At 37.3% G+C, this 20317-nt stretch overlaps 1 protein-coding gene across 2 annotated transcripts in view; it reads left to right on the top strand.

Annotated features, from left to right (window-relative positions):
• The window catches only part of TMEM245 (transmembrane protein 245), a 77860-nt gene extending 57837 nt beyond the window's left edge, over positions 1-20023 (top strand). For both annotated transcript variants that reach the window (XM_071455086.1, XM_071455079.1), the window contains 4 exons: positions 8286-8386; positions 9663-9837; positions 11971-12165; positions 13191-20023. In XM_071455086.1, coding sequence (XP_071311187.1) covers positions 8286-8386; positions 9663-9837; positions 11971-12165; positions 13191-13236 — 517 coding nt within the window. In that variant the 3' untranslated portion in view covers positions 13237-20023. The remainder of the gene's footprint in view (positions 1-8285; positions 8387-9662; positions 9838-11970; positions 12166-13190) is intronic.
• The last annotated feature ends 294 nt before the right edge of the window (positions 20024-20317 follow it).

Below are 20317 nucleotides of genomic sequence, written 5' to 3'. Positions count from 1 at the left end.
GTACAAGTCCCTTAATTATGTGTTGCACTTAGGCTTGTATTTACACACTACTTTTCTTTACTATAGCAACTTTTTAAAAGTTACCTATAGTTCAAAACCCAGTATTTGAATGAATGATTAATTGGTAATGACATAAACTGTACCAGTAAAGAGAATGATGCTTAAGTTACATCTGGAATTTGGATCAGCCGTAAGTTTTTCTCTTTGCTTCTAAGGCAGGCTAACTTGAACGGATGGAAAGAAAAAGGTTGCTGAAAGACTTAATTAAATATATAGGAAAAAGATATTCCATCAGGTATTTCTAAGAATAGAAGTATAGTGTTAGAATTGCTTTTAGTATAATGTTGCAGGGTTCTGTGTTTGCACATCTGGTAATTCTTTATGTGTGTTTTGATGTTGCAGTATGTGTTATTATAATCTTGGTTAGATTTCTGCTGTCTAAAATACAGATCTGTTGTAGTGTAAGAAGACAGGATGAAGTCTGATATAAAACTTCAGGATTTCCTGATATTTCAAAGATTTAACATTGCAGCTTTTCGCTCTTTCAAGTTATAAGGTCAATCCATTGTTTACTGTCTCCACCAACATAAGAAATGAAAATACTCCCTTCTTTATGCTTGTGTTTCATAATTTTATAATAGGAATAATCTGAACAGCCTAGGAGCTCCTAAATATAAGACTGCAATGGATCTTAAGCAGTATTGACTCAAGACAGCTGTTGCTCTCATTCATGAACTTTTCAAGCTAAAATGGCAATCCTAAAGAATTTACATCCTTACAAGTGGTGTGGGGAGCAATAAATATTAATGCCAGTGCATGCTAATAACTAAGACTGAAGGGAAGAGAGTGCATATCTGAACAGCAAAATATTAAAGGCCATGGAAATGAGAAACTATCCTCTTAAAAGCTGAAGTTTTTGCTATGAAATGAAAGGATCATAAACTTCAGTAGATAGAAATAGGCATAAAGCACCTAGAAATAGGTGCTGACTTGGATTCATTTACTCAAAGCTCCATAAAATGCTATTAAACTAACGTATAATTTTTCACATGCAACAGGAGCAACAAGCAGTCAGAGGGCTGAGGGGATGACAAGGGGTACTCAGCAACCACAAGGCTCAGGTTGTTGCAGGGGGGAGGTAAATTGATGCTGTTTTCCTTATTGCTGTGAAGGTAAGTAGAGGGAATCACATTGTGAAGCCTTTCTTATGGGTGAGCTTTCTTATGGAAAGTAGAATCTCTTGGAAATTACAGTGACTGTAGAATAGCTTCTAGAACAAAACAGATTAAATGAGCAATAGCAAATTGTTGGGAATGACTGATAAGTCACTACAGAAGTCTTAGGGGCAAAATTAAAAACAATTCTTCCAGGAAACCCAGGAAGTACAAACTTGTAAGCTGGATGGGTATTGGTACTGTACTCCTGGGCTTAGTAGGAACCAGCACCTGGTGAATATGATTTAGTTGAAAAGAATCAGTGGAGTTTTCACAGAAGAAAAGTTCTGCCTTATTCCTCATGCTTTTTGAAGTGTGGGCAAGCAAGACCCTTAAGTTCATCTGTGTCCTATAGTCTACCAAAATTTAATAAAGGCTTTTTACAGTATTGCTTTCCTGAGACTTTCAAGGATAAGGGGTATTGTCTTTATACAGGAGGAGGGTAGGTTTAAATTAGATATAAGGAAGAAATTCTTTACTATGACATTGGTGGGACACTGGGACAGGTTTCCCAGAGAAGTTGTGGGTACAGCAGGATTGTAGACAAATTCAGAAGACAGTGGTGTCTGGGAAGTAAAATGACTGATGAAATGTAGTGTAAATGAAAGTGATGCATGTGGGGGAGAACCAGTCCTAACTTCACACATAAACTGATTACTGCTGTGCTGACTCTCATCACTTGGGAGCTATATTTTCTGGTACACAGGCTAGCTCAGTGCTTGGTAATACTTAAAAAACATGTGCCAGGCATATCAAACATTAAGATTTGTTACCACAGACCTAGAAAACAGAAACACAGAATAGTAGCCCCATTGTATGAAACTATGATTTTCCTGTACCCTGGGTTACTGTGTGCCATTCTGGTTCCTGCATCTCCAAAGCCTGGAGTGCAACAAGACTGGTTAGATAAATGAAGGCATGCATCAGTTTCTCTGTGAGGAATGGCTGAAGGACTCTTCAGCCTAGATAAAAGGATGTTACACAATTGAAGTCTGTACAATCAGAACCAGTGTAAAAAGGATGACTGAGCTGGACTCTCTATGGTCCCTTCTAGGATAAAATATTTGCGTCACCAAAAAGTGACCAGGGACTTCCAAAAAATGCATTGGTTTATGAAGCAGGCAGAAGAGCATGGGAAAGATCTTGCAAAAGAACACTGGAGTTGCAGCAACTTGTAGGCTTGAACAGGAGGACTAAGAAGATACATTAATTGAAGATTAATTATTAGAATACCTGCATGAGGTTCATAATATACCCTGAGGTGGAAGTAGAGGTTGGAAGAATGCTCAGGGGGGATTGTTAAAGAGGTTTATCTATTTCTTTTGTTCCCTTAACATCTGCTTCTAGACTCTGCTGGAGATGAGAAGCTGGCTAGACAGATCTTTGGTCTGAACAAGTTGGCCTTTTTATATGTTATGTTCTGAGATGAATTTTAAGACCAGTGCAGTGTTGCACTTAGTAAAAATTGTCTGCTCATGATAAAAATCTGGGACTGTTAGAAATAGGTGATTCAGAAATAACTGGTCCTTTCAAATGTGCTTCTCAGAAGAGTAATTGTAAGCTTACAATTACAGGTCAAAGTAGTAATTAAAAAATTAATACAAATACAAAGGCATTTCAAAGAAATAGTCAGATACTGAATTTCTGACAGGTTAATTGTTATTTTTCACAGCATGTAGACATTTCTCTGTTAGGGAAGAAAGTCTGTGTACCACTGTGTACTTCAGACTGGTTGCCACATTTTAATGGTGTTTTGATAAAGTCATTGGAGCCTTGTCCTGCCTTGGGAGGTGTATGCAATATTTGCATCAGTTATACCATCTGGAGGAACCATGCTTTGATAGAAGACTGTATCACTTTATCTGATTAGTGTCATTACTAGCCTGCATATGTTGGAGCTGTTTTGTTTAGTTGTATCATTCATGAGGAGGAATTAATTTCAGCAGCAAAACTGTTGAAATCTTGTCATGGAGTCATCTCTGGAAGTAATTTGCTTATTTATATTGCTCCTGAGATGATCTTACTCTGTCAAGAAATGCTTCCTGCTGCTTCAGCTTTATTCGTAGCTGGAATCTGTCTTAGAGCACTTAGTTTACTTTCATGTTAAATTTGAAACTGAAATATGAAGAGGGTCACTTTTTATCCCTTAAAGAAGAGAACCCTTAAACAGAGTCAAAGAGCAGCTTAAGAGGTTTTTTTCAAAAGGACTTCTTGAAGTCATTTCATTCTTCAGTGTTCACCTGGTGATCACTTGAAATTTGGGGGATCATTGGAGAAGAATACTTTGGTCTTTTCAAAGACAATAGCTGTCACTGGCAATTTGTCTTTTGCAACAGCTCTTGGTGGTGTGTGAAGAAAGAAAGTTCTTCACACACCACAGAGAGTTCTTTGGTTTTGAAGTTGTGGTGACAGTGAGTGTTAACTTCGGCTGGGGTAAGGCAGCACTGATATGTTCTTGCTCCCCAGCCATAAGTGCACTGTTCTTTCCTGGTGGGAATGCAGCTATTTAGGTCACTGCTTATGAGTTGGCTGGGGAGTGGAGACCTGAGCTATTTTGTTAAAACTAACCCGTCATGTAACCATTGTCATGAATTCACTGTAAAAATGAAATAGCTGATTTCATTGTAGAAAGTGTCATGGCACATAATGAAGACTGTGCTGGCAGGTAGAGGAAGGTTCATCTAGGACAGAAGTGAATGTTTGGAACAGGGGAATGGAAGGGCTTCTTTCCTGGAACACCTCTGAGCTAACCTGTTCTGAAGATAAATTGTGAAACCATGCTGTGAAGTTTTGAATGCATTTCTCTTATACTTTGAACTCTCTTTTAAAATGTGATGGCCATATTCCCAAGAGAAACTGAATAGCTGAGGTCTCTTAAAGCATCATTTTGAATTAGACAGTTCTCTGTACAGAGAGGTTTGCAACAAAGATGTAGTACAATCCTTTTAGTGTCTACTGAGAGAATATAGAAAAACACCAAACATCAGTGGTATGAGGAAGAGTTGAAAATTCTTAAAGAGTGAAATTTTCTTATTCTAACAGTGTCTTTGGCTGAGGGCGTTCCTGTTACCAAGCTTGAATTTTTATTGGATTATAAACTGTTGTATGGATTGTAAAGGGTTTTGTAAGGAATTTAGAGCAACACTATTTCTTGCAAACTTTTCCAGAGATGAATACCACTTTTTAGTAGTTTTTACTCTCATGCCCATTCACAAGCCAGGGCTCATATGCCTGCTCATAGAAATTTAGTATAATAACCAGAAAATCCCTCTTCTGAGTTTATGATGTGCTTACTCTAATCTTTCTGGTAACTCAAATTCTCATTATTTCAGCCCATATGCTCTTCTTTCCTCCAGTGTTCTGGGAGCAGAGAGATCTAGAAAATCAAATTAACTCCAAGGTCAAAAAATCCATGATCTGAGCTGAAGGGCTCTTTTCAGCTGTGGTTGCTGCAGCATTAGGTTGAAATTTTTGAAATCTCATTGTGTCAGTAACAGTGAGCGGACTTTACCTGCAGGCTCTGTGAAGTGCACCTGAATTCAGGTGGACATACATTTGATATAAACTACAGTAGTTATAAAAGGGATGCTCTAGACTTTTTATGGCCAGTCTGTAAAAGAGAAGGAAAAAATCCACGAAACCCTGAAAAGGTGGCCCTTTCCCTTGTGGAGTCTACAAGCAAATTCACTACCTTAGGGACAGAACTTAGTAGAAGGAACTTTTACCCAAAAATTAAAAAAGTAGGCCAGCTGTGCAGAAGCATTTCACAGAAGTTTCTTCATTTTTAATCTGAATAATATGTAGCACGACCCATGTCCTCTGATTTTTATTTATTTTAATTTTGCATGCTTTTCAAAGCTCACTAAAATCGAATATGTATGTCTGAGTATGCCTTGTGCCAAATTGGCATGAAGTGCTCATAAATTACACATTTGCAGATGACAGCTCTTGCAGGTAAAGTGGTTCATCCAGATACATTGCCAAAGTGAGACGTGAGCAGCAATTGGATTTTTTGATTTCTGAATCATTCAATTACTCTTGTATATAAAAAGAAGCCGTATGTGTGCCAGTAATGTATTAAGAGATGAAACTTACTTACTGTCATAATTATATCAGGAAGGGTCTGCATTTTACAGATGTTAATAAATTCATGTGGCACTGGCACACCCACATTATCTTTAAGGTCTGGTATCTCAGGTGCAGAGTAGCTGAAGCAAGCTGCTGATAAGATTCTAGTTAGTGTTTTCAGAATTGGTTTTTTTGCTGCCTTAACCATGAAGCAAAATCGATATGAATTTCCAGACTTTAAGATACAATTTTTAGTTTTTGTGACAGTTACCAGAAAGTAACAAATATGAGTTATCAGAGAGATTAAGGTTCTCATGGTCCACACCTGCCAAAAGTAGTATCCCCTGTGCCTTTGTTACGTTTTATGACTTCAGTTGAGGCAGACACAAACCAGGGGAAGGGAGAGGAAGAGAATGAGACTAGGTGCAGCCTCCTCTCTCCTCGTGCTTGATCACTGACACTTCTCAACTTCCAGCACTGTGAGGTGGCTTCTCCTCTCAGTGTTAGGTGTGTGTTAAAAGCACGGAGCCAGCGAGATGCTGCCCTGTTCTGCACTCTATCAGAGGTATGCACTGTTTGGCCTTAGAAACATGCTGTGTGTCAACTTGCAGAATGACATCAGACCAGGACTACCTGTTAGTCCCAGATTAGTTTTTCTGTTGTTCTACCAGTGCCAAGTCCTTGAGCTGAGACTAAGAAAGCAACTCGTTTTCTAGACATGTTTTTTCCTCTTGGGTGGCTGTCTCTCTTTTGGTTACCATAATAGCACTGTCTTCCCTTCTTCTGTAGTCTCTCTGGGAAAATCTAAAATGACTGCTTGTAGGTGGTTATTTTAATTTCAGCTGAAGTTGATACTTCACATACTTTTCTCAAGCTAGACACTTGTCTCATCTCTTGTATACTGAAATGTAGTTTTGGTGCATACGTATAGAAAATGTTAAGTCCTTGTTAATTTTACTAGAGTACAGAAAATTTCTTTTTTGGAAAAAATAAGGAAATACTCAAGGACTGTTATAAAAATTTTTGACAACTATGATGTGTTTGTGCCACAGTTCTGTTGGATAAGAAAAAGATTTGCTTGAAGATTACTGCACAGGTTCTTCTTAGAAAGATATTTATGCTCCTTTGATATCCTCAGAAAGAGTAGACATGAGTTAGATGTCACAAAAATGCAGAAAATTAAGACTTTTGCGTAGCTAAAGTATGAAATATCTTGAATTTTTAATGCAAATTCACATTTAACATTGTTACTGTGGCCTTGGATCTTGGGATTTTCTTGCCTCCTTTCCAAATTTTTTTTTTTTTTTATGTCTGAACCTTCATTTCTTATAACTCAAGTACAAGTGAGTTTGTAACACTTCAAAATGTGTAGATTTTATATATTTTGGTCTGACTTTCCATTTTAAAATTCTAAAAGTTCATCTAAATGTTCATCTTTTTTTTACTGATGCCACCACATATTTGTAAATGTTCTCTGCCTTTCTTTTTGTACCATGTAATTATTGCCTATCAAAGATTAGACTTGTTATTTCAGGTCATTCTTTAAAGCTTGCTTTATTTCTTTATTTTTTCTTTCCCTCTTTTGGAGGGGAAAATGGCTGACAACAGTTGTTTCTGGTTAGTCTGTTAAGAGAATCTCACATTTTGAACAGTTGTGTTGATGTGTGAGGTTTATTATGCACTCATAGCTTCCAGTGATTGAATTTTAAATAAGATTATTTTGATTCTGAAGTCATGTAGAAATCTAAAAGTGAGCCCTTAGGTAGGAAACAATGGCAAAAATATGCACACTGCCTACAGAAATAAAAATGAGGATAGTGGCCAAAGAAGCAAAAACTCCAAGTCGAAACTCCTGTTTTGGACTTCTTCTTGGTAGCTCAGAAAAGATTCTACCTAGTAATTTAATATCACAAAATCACAGGTTTCTTTGCTACAAGGCTTTATGGACTCAATGGAAGACGGAAACTGTGCTGTTACAGACTTTAGATCCAGAAAGGGCAGTTTTTCTATGCTCTTGAAAGATTGCTGTTGTATGGTTTCCTGTCCTCTTTGCCCTGCTGCCAGAGCTCCAAAACTGCCAAGACACAATCACTGTGAGTTATGGGAATTAACATGAATGAGAAATTAACATCAGGAGACTTCACATTTATCTTTGCTAAGAGGGTGCATGGGCCACCCCTTGTGCAATGATGGAACTGTTAGGACTCTTCTGAGCTGTGGGACTTGGTTTCTTGGATTCAAGCTGAAATAGTGATTTCAGGAAACTTGGCTTCTCAAATATGGGTGAAAAACTGACATAATACAATAATGAGATTTAGCAGTTTGAGATTATGGTTTTTTGTGACTGTAGATCTAAGGCATGGATTTCCAGTTCAGTTATGGGATATTCCACGTGTGTACCTGCCCTAGTGCTGTAAAAATGTCACAGCACTTAGCTCCTGTTCACTGTCTCATAAAGCTATGATCATGCTTGAGAGAGGGGAACTTTGGATTCAGTCCTGTTTCAGCAGGATTGAATTAGGTTCCCAGATTTACCATTTGGTTTTTAATAATGTAGCCTAATAAGCAACCTAAAAGCTGGGAGGATCCAGTGAAAAAGGGCAGGTAAAGAAATGTAAGCAGATAAAGAAAATGAATGAACACCTAGAAGTGGAAAAGAGGAAAGAAAAAGTACTTTGTATGTAGAAGGGTACTGCTTCTCATAGAAAACAGGTTATTTTTGATAGAGAGTGTGGTCTGATAATTGAGCAGTTTCTTTCAAGGCATCTATCCCTGGAACCCATTTTTTTGTGTCTAAATGCTTTTAATTACATACGTGGTGAATATTTATTCTTCTCAGAGGGAACAGATGTACAAAGGGTTCAGTGTTACATTTTGAGATGTGTTATTTGTGACACTGATGGCTTTTCAGTTATTCAAAGCAACCTGTGTGTGTGTGTGTCTTTGTAGTTCTTGGAATCCTCTTGCTAATAAAAATTAACAGAGTTTCTTTGGTCGTTTTAGAGGTGTGTTTGATGCTTCCCTCAAAATGGCTGGGTTCTATGGACTCTACACTTGGCTGACTCACACTATATTTGGGATTAACATAGTCTTCATACCATCTGGTAAGGATTTGAGCAATTATATTCATAACTAATATTATGTAAGTATTTATTGCACAAAATCGGAAATATTAAGTATTGCTGACAACCTTAGGTCTGATCTTGGAGAATTTGGCTGTGCAAAGGGTGGAGAGAAGGCCCTGATTGCTGTCTTACCCTGAGCCTTGCCTTCTTCTGTTTTCACAACACATTCCGTGCCAGCGATTTTACCTCTTCTTTCTGTTTTATTTGCTAGAGCCAATTCCTTCTCCCTTGTATTCAGTCCAAGTATTTTCAGGTTTAAACTTTATTCTACCTGTCTTGGCTTCTGTTTCTTTCACAGTTGACAGGTGCTGATTTTTCAAGATGCCTAAATGCAGGAAGATGTGGTATCATGGAAATGCATGATAAAGGAATGCTTCTTATTCTCAGTAGTGTTGTCTGACTGTATTACCAGCCTCTGGTTTTCTTTTATTATTTAATCCTAGTTTTGGAAATGGCTGGACAGTTTCTCAGAGAAAATCCTTCTCCCCTGTTCTTCTTTGCCCTTCTTTCTCTAAAGAATGATAATAATAGTAATTGCAAAATGTTTGTGTACAAGGAGGCATAAGGGAAAGCTATGAAGCAACAAACCCCAGTATAATGGGAAATGGCTGTATTGTAAAGTGCAACTGTCTTAAAGACATTGATTGTCACTATAACTACTTAGAAAGTAATCAGTCTTACTTTTTTCAACTACATGCGAAATCTTAAAGGTTTTTGCTTTCTGGTTAATGAGACTCCACTTAGTTGTGCTTTGTATTATAATACAGGAGGTGCATTAAATTGTAGTGGCAGCAGATCTGTATTGCTTTAGATTACAACATGTCTTTGTTATAAGCAGAAGGGTGTGCAGCTGTGTGCACACATTTGCATACAGAAATATATGTCATAAATCTCATGTTTTCCTGCTTTCTCACTATTATGGATGCCTGCAGGAGATGCAGTAAGTTAGAGTGAGACTTAGGTTCATTTGCTTTTTTACACAGCAAGAAATGTACATGATTGGTACAACTTCAAGTTTTTCTAAACTGATGCCTCTTAACTCCTTATGACTGTCAGTTGCTGAATGGGGAATGTTCCTAAACCACAGCCATAAAACACCAAGAGCCTCATGTGGCACTTCTTCAATGCTTTATTTATAGCACTTGATGGAAGAGGGACTTACTGGTGTGGCCAAAGTGTCAGAATGTAACTGTAAATATATTTGTGAAATATGTTTCTGTGATCTTTTTTTCACTTCTCCTTCTGTGTGCTCTAGCATTAGCAGCAATCCTTGGAGCAGTGCCATTTCTGGGGACATACTGGGCAGCAGTCCCTGCAGTCCTAGATTTGTGGCTTGTGCAAGGACAGGGATGCAAAGCCCTTCTGCTCTTGGTTTTTCACCTCTTGCCAACCTATTTTGTAGATACAGCAATTTATTCAGATATATCAGGGTAAGTACATTGAACAGTTTTTAAAATTAGCATTGTAAAAATGATTGACAGTCACTGATGGACTTTAATTAAACTCATTTTTCTGAAGCATGCAAAACAGTATCTTCAAGCTCAGGAATAACCTCATAGCAAGCAGTTTTACTGGCCTAAGTGCTTTCATTTTCCCAGGCCACTTTTCTATGAGCTTTGACACTTCAGAGGTCTTGAACTCAACATCAGCAAAATGAACTGTTTCAGTTGGGTTGTTAGAATTAGTTTATGTTTTCTGTTTATCTAATTACTGAGTAAAGGTGTGTAGCATTTTCTTTTTATCTCCTAATGCCAGATAATGCTGCAGAGCAGATAAAACCATGAGCTATTTTGGGACCAAAAAAAAAATAGAGTTAATGTAGAATAAAGTGGTTCACTTCTGTGTTGTTAGAAATTAGTATTTTTGTTTGCTAAATATAATTACACTGAACAGAGGATACCTAATGATAATATGCCAAATATTAATACTAATTTTCATAGACTGTGGCTATGTAGTTATTTTGCATTAATTAAACCTAACAGGTGAAGTATAATCAAATTACATTTTTTTCCCAACAATAAATCATGGATAAGTTTAAGGTTAGTAGCTATTTAAATAGCCAATAATTCTTCTGCTTCCTAGAATACATTTTTTTTGGACTGTAGAGGATACAAACTCTGTTTACTGTCCAGAAAATATATGGGAGAGGAATAGATTTTCTGACAGTGGAGGAAAATTGTTCTTCCCAATAAATTGAACAGTGAGCATCATGATGTCTTGCAGATTAGATTAAACCTATTTGAAATAGCTATAATTAGGTTATGCAGGGTTTTCCAAATGGATTACCTTTGTACTGTAGTCCTATTTGATTATGTCATATATTGTTTAATTTAGAAAACTAGACAAAAGAATGTCTAAACTGATGCAAATGCTGGGAAAAAATTGAAGTTTTTAAAGGATTAGAAATTAATAATGTCTATTGTTGGAGAAACATAAAACTTCAGGCCACGTTTGTCTCCTCAGGAGAGCAGGCTGGTCCTGCCAGTAGGTTAAGTTTGATCTGGATGAGACATGATTCTGACAGGTGTGTCAGATTTAATAGGTCATGTTTCATGGCCTTGTTTTGCACATGGTTGTGTTGAAGGTCAAGACTTAAAATTTGGGACTTGAGTAGAAATCAGGATCATGGTAGAAACCTCAGGAGCTGCTGGAGCTCTGAATTGACTAGCTGGCATTTTCTATGTATTACACTCAGAATTTAGAGGAACTTCCTGGGAACTGTGTGCCAAGTTTCAGCTGTAGTTTTTCTTCTACAATTTCATATTGCCATCATTATTTTAGGTATAAAGAATGAAGAATGATGAGCAGGTTTTGTGTAAATGCTGTTGGTAGGATTCACATTTTGCAGCTGAACACAGGTGCAAAATGTGAATCTGAGATAGAGAGGATAAAAATGGCATGGTTTACTTGTTGCCATAAGAGCTCTTATCAAAAAGCTCTTCTGGCCCCAACTTTCCAGTAAATATTAATGTGCTCATTAAAATCCAGTTTTGTTTTTCATCTGAAAATGTTAAAAGCTAATGATAGCAAACACTAATTCTGAGACGGTTTTTTATAACAAAATGAGAAGATATGGCTATTTCTTTAAAGACTGTATGCTAACTGTTCTTTAAAAGATGCACTGCAAGTCATCAGCTAACTTGAATGGCTTTGCTCAGGGGTCCTCATATTAACCTGTTGCTAATTGTGTTAAAATAAACTTCAACAGTTCTTGACCATAAAGCATGAACAATCTGTGTAACCAACCATCTTTCCACTCTCAAAATGGCAGTGTGTTTGCCATTGAGTCCTTCAGACATTGTTCAGCAGGTGTCTGTAAAGTAACTATTCCACTGTGGATCTTACCAGCATTCCAGGCTACAAGCAGTGTTTGATCTGTCATGGGAATACAGCCCAGAACCTTTGTGCAGTCATTCAGACAGCAGTTTATAGTGTGAATATGCGTAGCTATAGCTAGATGGGTCGTTTCCTAAGCTTAATAAAACTTCAGTATTAATTCACATTTCTTAATTAATAATGCTGTGTTTGTTGTTCTTAATTTAATTTTATTGTTCTTGTGGCAGAGGGGGTCACCCTTACCTGACAGGCCTTGCAGTAGCTGGTGGAGCATATTACCTGGGACTGGAAGGGGCCATCATAGGACCAATTCTCCTTTGTATACTTGTGGTTGCTTCCAATATATATAGTGCCATGTTGGTGAGTCCAACGAATTCTGTGCCCACTCCATCACAGGCAGCATGGCCATTACAGATTTACCGGTGAGCTGGAAATGCCTTACTTGTATGAATTGTTTTCACACACATCAGTGTACCTGTTCACAGGTGTAGGGCATGTGTGTCTTGGATTTATATAGTAGTGTGCACTCACATCTGTGTGAGTATTGTAGTATTTGAAGAGGATTCAGCTGTCCCATGTTCTAGAAATAAAAAGTATGGCTAAGTAAAGAACTCACTGGAACATGTGTATGGGAAGTGTTTGTTTAATGTCTCTTAGCCTCTTAGAGAAGGCTCCTTTAGAAAATTTGCTGATAATACGTTTATGTCCTCTAATTTATATGTTGCTGTTGTGCTAGGAAATGATTGAACATAATTTTTAAACTCTTATTATGAATATCTAAGAGTTCATTGCCCTTAAAAAGGGGCCTGCCCCAAATTACTTCCTTTTTATGTCCTAATGTACAATACCGCAAAGTATAAACCTTCCTAGATTTTAAAAAATGTGATACCATTATATGCCATTTTTCCATTAAAAGTATTGTCCTTAGTAATGTCATTATTGAAGTTACAGAATTATGGAATATAGAAATGTATCTTTAAACTGTACAGTTAGGAATGGAATAATAATAATAATACAGTTAGGAATAAACTCATAATTGAATAACTACTTAGAATTGTAAATCACATTGTGGCAATATTAACAACAGTAGCTCTTTTAATATTTCTACTGTCTTGTTAAACTATGTAGGTTAGCTCATTATACATGTATCTTGAAGAGTATTCTCTGCTTGTCAGAAATAATTCTTTGCCTTATTCACATGAATAGTGCTGTCTCCTTTCATCTGTGTAATTAAGGAGAAAAACTGCTAATTGGACCTGTCTGTAGTCTCTGGCTTGTAAAAGTTACGTTCCAGTTGCCCTGTATGAAACAGATAGAGCTTCCAAGTACACAAAAAATCCTCATGTGTGTTTGGTTCTCCTTTATTTTATCAGAAACAATTGTTTGGAATCACTGGGCAGATTTGTGTCTTACTTTTCACTTTTGTTTTCCTCCCTCCATCTCCCAGGTCACCTAGAGAGAGCCCCGAGGAGGTGAAAATGTCTGCAGAGTGAGGGAGGTGCTGGGCTGTACCTCTGCAACAGGAGGGAATCGCTGTCTTCTGTCTTGGGTTCACAACAGCCACGGATGGCCTTCTGTCCCTTCCCAGCTGTGCCTGGGGGCAGCTCACAGGGAAGCATAGACTGGGTTTTAGGAGAAAGCACGAGAACATCTGCTGGCCTTACATTATTGTGCACTTTGCCTCTTCCAGAGAGAATGTCTACTTCCCATGGCTTTGCATACCAACACACAGTCAGCTGCCTTGTTGAAGACTTTGAAGACCTCTGTCTTATCAAAAGAATAGTTAAGAGGACAGGTACATCCACTGGAGTCGTTATCTTATCTGCTGAAATTACTAACTTGGCTTTTATTTATTGGATTATTTGTCTTATTAAACTGTAGTAGCTTTAAAGAAAGCTGTAATTCCAAAATATTTATTTTTAGGCAATCTGGTGGCAAAAGAAGGGCAAACCACTCATTGTGAAATGAAAGTATAATATAATAGTTTGCTTCTCCTCAAGGTGTTTCTTTATAAGCTTCAACCATCATCTGTAACTCATAATAACACTTAAATATTATTCACTTACACGCACTGAAATTTAATGTTGTTAGAGACTGGTATTTTAAAAATCTTCCTGATATTTATAGAAATGCAAACTGTTAAATGTGAGTTTTCCTCTTACTGACATAGGAAGACTTGTTTAAATAGTTTAAATCTTGCCCCCATTTTCAGCAAAATCTGATAATATTTTGCTGTTTATCCACCCTCCCAGTGGAGTCATCTTGTCAACTAAATTTAATCAAAGGCCTTAAGTGTTTTCAGACAGTAGTAATGTAGAATAGTCACATCTCCTTCCAGTAACTGGAAGAAGTTTCATGGGGATTGTTTAATGTTGGTTTTCAAATGCTGTGGCTGAGTTCCATTCACTTTTTAAACAAATTTTACTACCAGAAAAAACGGGGAGAGAGCATGGATTTTGGTTTAGCTCATTTGGGGCTTTTTAACCCTGTAAGCGTCTGGCCGCATATCTTGCTGAGATACAGGATATATCTTAATATATTAAGGTGCATCTTATTAATAAGCAAAGATCCTGAATATGTAATTTTGCTTAAAATGCAGCTTTGGTGACATTTAAGGCCTTTTGTATTGATTGTCAAAGCATTTTGACACAATGGATCTTTATAAGTGGATCCTTTTTGTAAATGAGAAGTAGGGTTTTGGTAAATATTTCATACTTGCACAGCTTTTCCACAAATCCAGTGAGGCCCTAGTACAAAGTAGCAGATGCACTTGCTTAACCAAAGAACCGCCATTCAGTTTCCAGTAACTCAAATTGATTTCAGAATTTGATTGATAATGAGTTGTACAAAATATAGGCATGCCTTGTATTTATTTATTGTTGACAGTAATTCAATGCTTGAAACAAAGGGATCTTATCCAGGGATAAGGATATCTAAGATATGTGCACAAACAGCTTGCAGATGTTTTACTTGAGTTCTGGGAGTGCTGACAGATTTGGAAGGTTCTTTCTATGATATTGTATGTATTTTTACATTGTTTTGAAAAATACATTGCCATGGAAGGTGATTGGAAAGTACTCTGGTACTGAGAAAAGAAGAAAGTCCTGCTGTAGGTTTGCAATAAATAGGCTGCCTAACAAGACACAAATACTCTGCTCCTCAGATTTTCAAAATAAGCTGCTGCAATTTTACTGATAAAATTGTATGTTTTAAATGAGAGGGGTTAAGTATGCAGTTTGTGCACACTTGCAGGTATGTGCTTGAGGGACAGACTTGGGCTCAATTTAGTAGGGTGACTCAGGTTTATCAAAACATGGAAACATACCATTTAATATTTTAAATTCTGAAAGATCTACACATCATTAACTGAATAAGAAGAATGTGTTGCTTGAATCAAGTATCTGTTTCATCTCCTTGGTTTTGTGGCTCATGGAAAAAGCTTAAGTGAAAGACATTTTTATAATCGTTGGTGGCTAGGGTGGAGGATGTGGGGAAACCTCAGGCTTTACTAAAATACTCCTGCAACTTTCTAACCAGGTGGAATGAGACCACCGTGATATTTAGGCAACTTCTTTATTGTATTACTTTTTTTTAGTTCACAGTTTTGCACTGAATTGTTGTGTTTTTGTTGTAGCTTCTTGTAGACAGTATTTAAAGCACCTCTTTGCTAACTGGTCAAAACATGTTTATTGTCCACATTTGCTATCCCATTTTCTGAGACAATCTTTCATACTCCTGTGGTACTCGACTTGGTCATTTTAAAGAGTCATTAAAATGCATTATTTTGTTTGGTTTTAAGTTTTCTTCTTCCCCTTCAACCAATTGCCTTAGATCAAAGAAGGGTCTCTGCAGTGAAGATTAAACCATGACTGAGACGCCATTAACTTCAGTAATGCAAACGAGTAAAATCACCTGGGAAGATGCAGTGCTGTTTTGAAATGTTCCTTTTCCATCATGGAATCCTTTTATATAGAGAACTCACATCTGATGGAATGTTTTTTAGTTTGTCCTCCTTTGAAATGAGGCTTCATTTTGATGCTTTCTGTCCCAAATTCAGCTCAGACTTGCCATGAAGAACCATGCATAGTACATGTAGTAAATGTAGTCAGTAAATGTAGCTTCAGGAGCTCATGCTGTCTGCTGTACTTGATTGAGGAACCAACTGTATGGTTCAGTAATGGTGCAGTAACATATACTACCAAAAAGAAAAGAAAAATAAGGAACAAAACTTCCAATAACACCTTCTTGGAATAGGAAATAATCACTGATTTTCACCATGTTTAGGAAAAAAAAAAAAAAAAAAACAAAAACACAAAAACCCCCAAAACCACAAAATACCACCTTATGAAAGAGCATACTTTGATTATTTGGGTTTCATGTTTAGCAAGTGTCTAATTACCAGCAGAAATAGAAGACCTTGTCACTGGGTATTTAGCAATCTATATTATTTTCTGAGCAGACTCAGCCTTTGTAAGAATGGTTTAGTATAGATCAGTCTTGAAAATAATCAAACTGGTCATTTTGACATCTGGTCTTTGAAAAGTGCCAGTTCATGGTTATATTGCCTCATTTGCAAAAACAACCAGCAGTTCAGTGGGATAAGATTTTAGTACATGGATTGTAGCTTTCAAAAAAACTAGCTCAACTCCCTGCTCCAAGATCCCACAACAACAACCACCCAACCAACAAAAAAAGCCCCACCACTCTCTGCAGTGTGGTTTTCTTAGGAGAGGCCATCTTTTCTTCTTGCTTGTAGGCAAGATGTTGATGGTCTTTAGCTTTACTGTAAACAGTCATTCCAGGAACAGGTACTTACTGAAGTGTATTTAGTACATTTAGTGTTCAATAATTTAGAGTTCAGAAGGGAATGCTCATAGTAATGCAAGACAATGTGGTCTTAAGGTATTGTGAAATTCAACTGTGGTGGTTTTTATCGTTCTCCTTGGGGAATTGCAATCAAGTGTAGTGCCAAAGGGCTGGTGCTGTTTCTGGCACTCAAGTCTGAGTTAGCCTTTCCTTCCTGTACCTTGGCTGAGCACTGCTGTAGCAGAGCTGGCCCAGGTGACTGTGTCATGTTAGCTTCAGGTCACTGTACATACTGGCTTAATTGGATCCATCAAGGAACAGACTGCAATGGGCAAGAACCTGGCACACATTCATTTTGCCAGCCTTGCTACAATATGGTGGCTTTCAGCACAGGTGCACCATTACCAAGTGGGAGCAGAGATGACTTATTTTGAAAGGCTGCTTAAAAAGGAACAGTTTAACATTATAATAATACATATGATGCACATTTTTCAGAAGTTAAGTTGATACCCACATGATATTTCCATGCAGAGTACTCTGTGTGTGTGCAGGTACACTTCAACTTGTCTGATTTCAAGCTCTGTGGGCCTTCTCTTAAAGACACAGGGGAGGAGGATATACTGGATGTGTATTTTGTCAGAGATTATTGGAATAGGAAATCCATAATCTGTTTAGTTAAAATAAGATTGTTCAGGGAAAGCTGGATGCTGTCTCCAGTATTTTTCATTTGTGGGTGTAGGCATAACTTTTGAAATAGGTGTATGGCTGCAATGTTCAACATTGTTTTTCAGAAAGCCTGAATAAACAAAACTGGATGAAATTGTTCTCCAGTAAAAGCAGTGGCTGAGTTGCTATGCTGCTGATCCTTAGTACTAGGAATACTGCAGTGTAGCCTTTCCTATGGACCTGATACTGAGGATTGAAAAATACCATTTTTCTTCTGAGATTCCATAGCTTTGCATCATTGGTAGTGGGTGTTTCCACAGCTGCCTTTATTCAAACATTGTGTTTATATTTTATTGACTTTAATTTGTCACTGTGGATGGTGCCACCTTAATGGATGCTACCTCTGGAAATGGCTGTGATTTCCTTTGAGGGTACTGAAGGGTGCTGGGGTTGGAGGTAGCATTCATTAGGTTTAATAGCAGAAGTAGCATTCTTCTAGAGATGCAGTTGCTTACCTTGAAGTTTGCAATTTTGCAAGAGAAAATTGATTTGCCAGATAATCTTTACTGAGTGTCAGCTGACATCTCTTAAATCCATGGATGCATCATCTTTATAAACTCTGTATTGATTTGTATTTCAAAGGGTTTCTTCTTAGTTCCTACACTTTTTGCTGAAGCCACCTTCAACAATTTCATTATTATTTCTATTTGTACAAAACTAGAATCTCTCAAAACTCTTAACAAACATTACGGAGACTTGATCTTTGACCTGGTACTGTTGATCTGTCAGTTTTACTAAGGTACCTTAATGCTGTATGGTAAAATTTTCCAAAATTTCTTTTAAGTGATAAAATTGGAAATAAGAAAAAAACCAACGTGCAAAATTGATGTTTTGAAAGAAACAATGCCAAAAGTCATAAACATATTCAGGCATTCTGCATTGGGTTTGAAAATGTATATATTGATATGCAGTGTTATATAAATATTGAGAGTCTCTGTCCTATTCAGACTTTAACTGAAATTTTGTCCTAATTTTTTTAAGATACCTGAGAACAAAATAGTGCCTGTACATAATGAAAACAAGCAACATTTTCTACAATTCATGTTTACTTGATACAGATTGAGGAAGAGCCAAGCAAATCCTGGCAGCGTGACTACCACTGTTTTATTGTAGTTCATGTAAAGTAGGGAAAAGCTGCTAGTAATGCATTGCAGAGAGATTGCTGTTTCTGGAAGTATTTGCACACATCCTCTAAAAAACTGCCAAAATAATTAGGTAATGAAATAAATCTTCAGTTCCCCAAACTCTTAAACTCATCCACACCCCCTCTGGTATCTTGTTTGGAGTATGGTTTAGTACATGAGAGTATTGCTTCCATCCCCCTTTGGGAATTGATTCCAGAACCTGAAGGCGTGCTTTCAATGTCCATACTGAAATAGTATGTCCAATTCAGGAAAGAAGTGCTAATTGGAAATAAATGCATCCTTGATCTGCTCTGCATATGCATGGACTTGGACAAATATAATTCATGTTGCATTAAATTAAAGGTTAAATTTTTAATATAAATACTATTTGGTGACACCAAAGCCAGGTTTGAGTGAGATGCAGGGCAGATTTGCTTGCAGCAGAGTGAAATCTGCAAGCTGATAAAGCAGATTGAGTGCTCTAGCATATATATATATATATATGAAGAATTTTTAGAATGATGTTTTTAAAGCAAAAAGTTGATTTCTTCTCCTAGCCTCACTTCTTGCCCACTAGAGTGTCATAGACAGCGATCCACTGAGAACCTAAAGAAATGTTTCATGGTATTCGTGTAGATTAAATGTAAGAGACATCACAAAGCCAAAAAGTAGCCATGCTACAAAAGTTCATTAGGCTTAAGAACTGGCATCTGGGCCATAAGGTTGGAAAAACAAAATCCCAGTGTTTACTACTCTAACTGCCAGTCTCAGCCTAAACCAGAATCTTTCTCAAGTATCAATAAAAACTACTTTTGTGTTCTTCATAACCTACTGTCTGTGCAGATCAGTGTTTTCAGCTTGTCATCTGTCATCATGAGTATACTCAGCAAGCATTCAATTTGTTCAGATTGTTTCCTTTAAAAACCAATTTTCTGTGCTTTAGTGATGGTTGGATGGTTGGAAACCAACTTTTAATATCAGCGGTTAGGTTCTTACCTATATATATATTTATTTATGTATGCTAGCTAACATTTGATGTTTTGGTCAAAAGATGTGGGAGGGTTGGAGCTTTTTTCCCCTTGGGAAATGTCACCAACCCAAATCCAAAGAAACTTTTGATATCCTATCCTAAGACTGGCTACACCCTACTGAAACCTAGCAGCAGATGTTTTGCATTACAGAGCACAGGTTGTTCTAAAGTGTGTGTTCCTACCAGCCCCATGGGGATTTGGAGCAATAACTTCTATTGTCTGTTGATGCAAATTTTGTTTGTATGTGTGATACATCTTCAGAATGGAGCTGTGTTCAAAAGTGATGTTATCAGTAATTTGGTTTGATAGAGTACCTGGTTGTGCATGTATAATACTGACAATATAACCCCTTTGTCCATCTGTGGCCCAATGAAATGTGTAAGTTAAGGTTGAGAACTACTTGTGTAGACTGCAGAGGTATTTAAACTAAATAATTTTGATTGTATGCACCAGTTCTCATCCTAATAAAAATGGGTTTTGTAGCAGGTCTAAGAAGCTTTTAACTTGATATTGTATTCACACTGCAGTCCTTTGTAAGCACAGAATGGTTAATATATTTTGAAATAAAACGCCATTAACATAAAGAGAACTGAGTTTGATTTGAATGATGGGCTCCTTGGAATCAGCCCCAAAGGCAGCAGTTAATCTGGTGAAATAACAGGTGTGCTGGAGGCAAAGCAGGATCTGCAGCCCGTGTGTAACTGATGTCACTGAGAGAAGCCATACTTCACTTTTCCTTACATTTTCTGCGGGAAGGGGAAGGACACAGCCTCCAGGGTAGCTGTGGCTCAGCTGGCACCTGGCAGCTTGCTGCACTGCCTGCAGTACCACAGCCACACGTCCAGACCCCACAAAAGCTCCCATTCAGCACCTGTAAGTAATTCAAG

Source organism: Agelaius tricolor, unplaced genomic scaffold (assembly GCF_023055355.1).
Source record: "Agelaius tricolor isolate 1412-34295 unplaced genomic scaffold, bAgeTri1.0.p SCAF_2, whole genome shotgun sequence".
Classification (NCBI taxonomy): domain Eukaryota; kingdom Metazoa; phylum Chordata; class Aves; order Passeriformes; family Icteridae; genus Agelaius; species Agelaius tricolor.
Note: the sequence above shows the minus strand (reverse complement) of the source record. Positions and strands in the feature narration are given on the sequence as shown.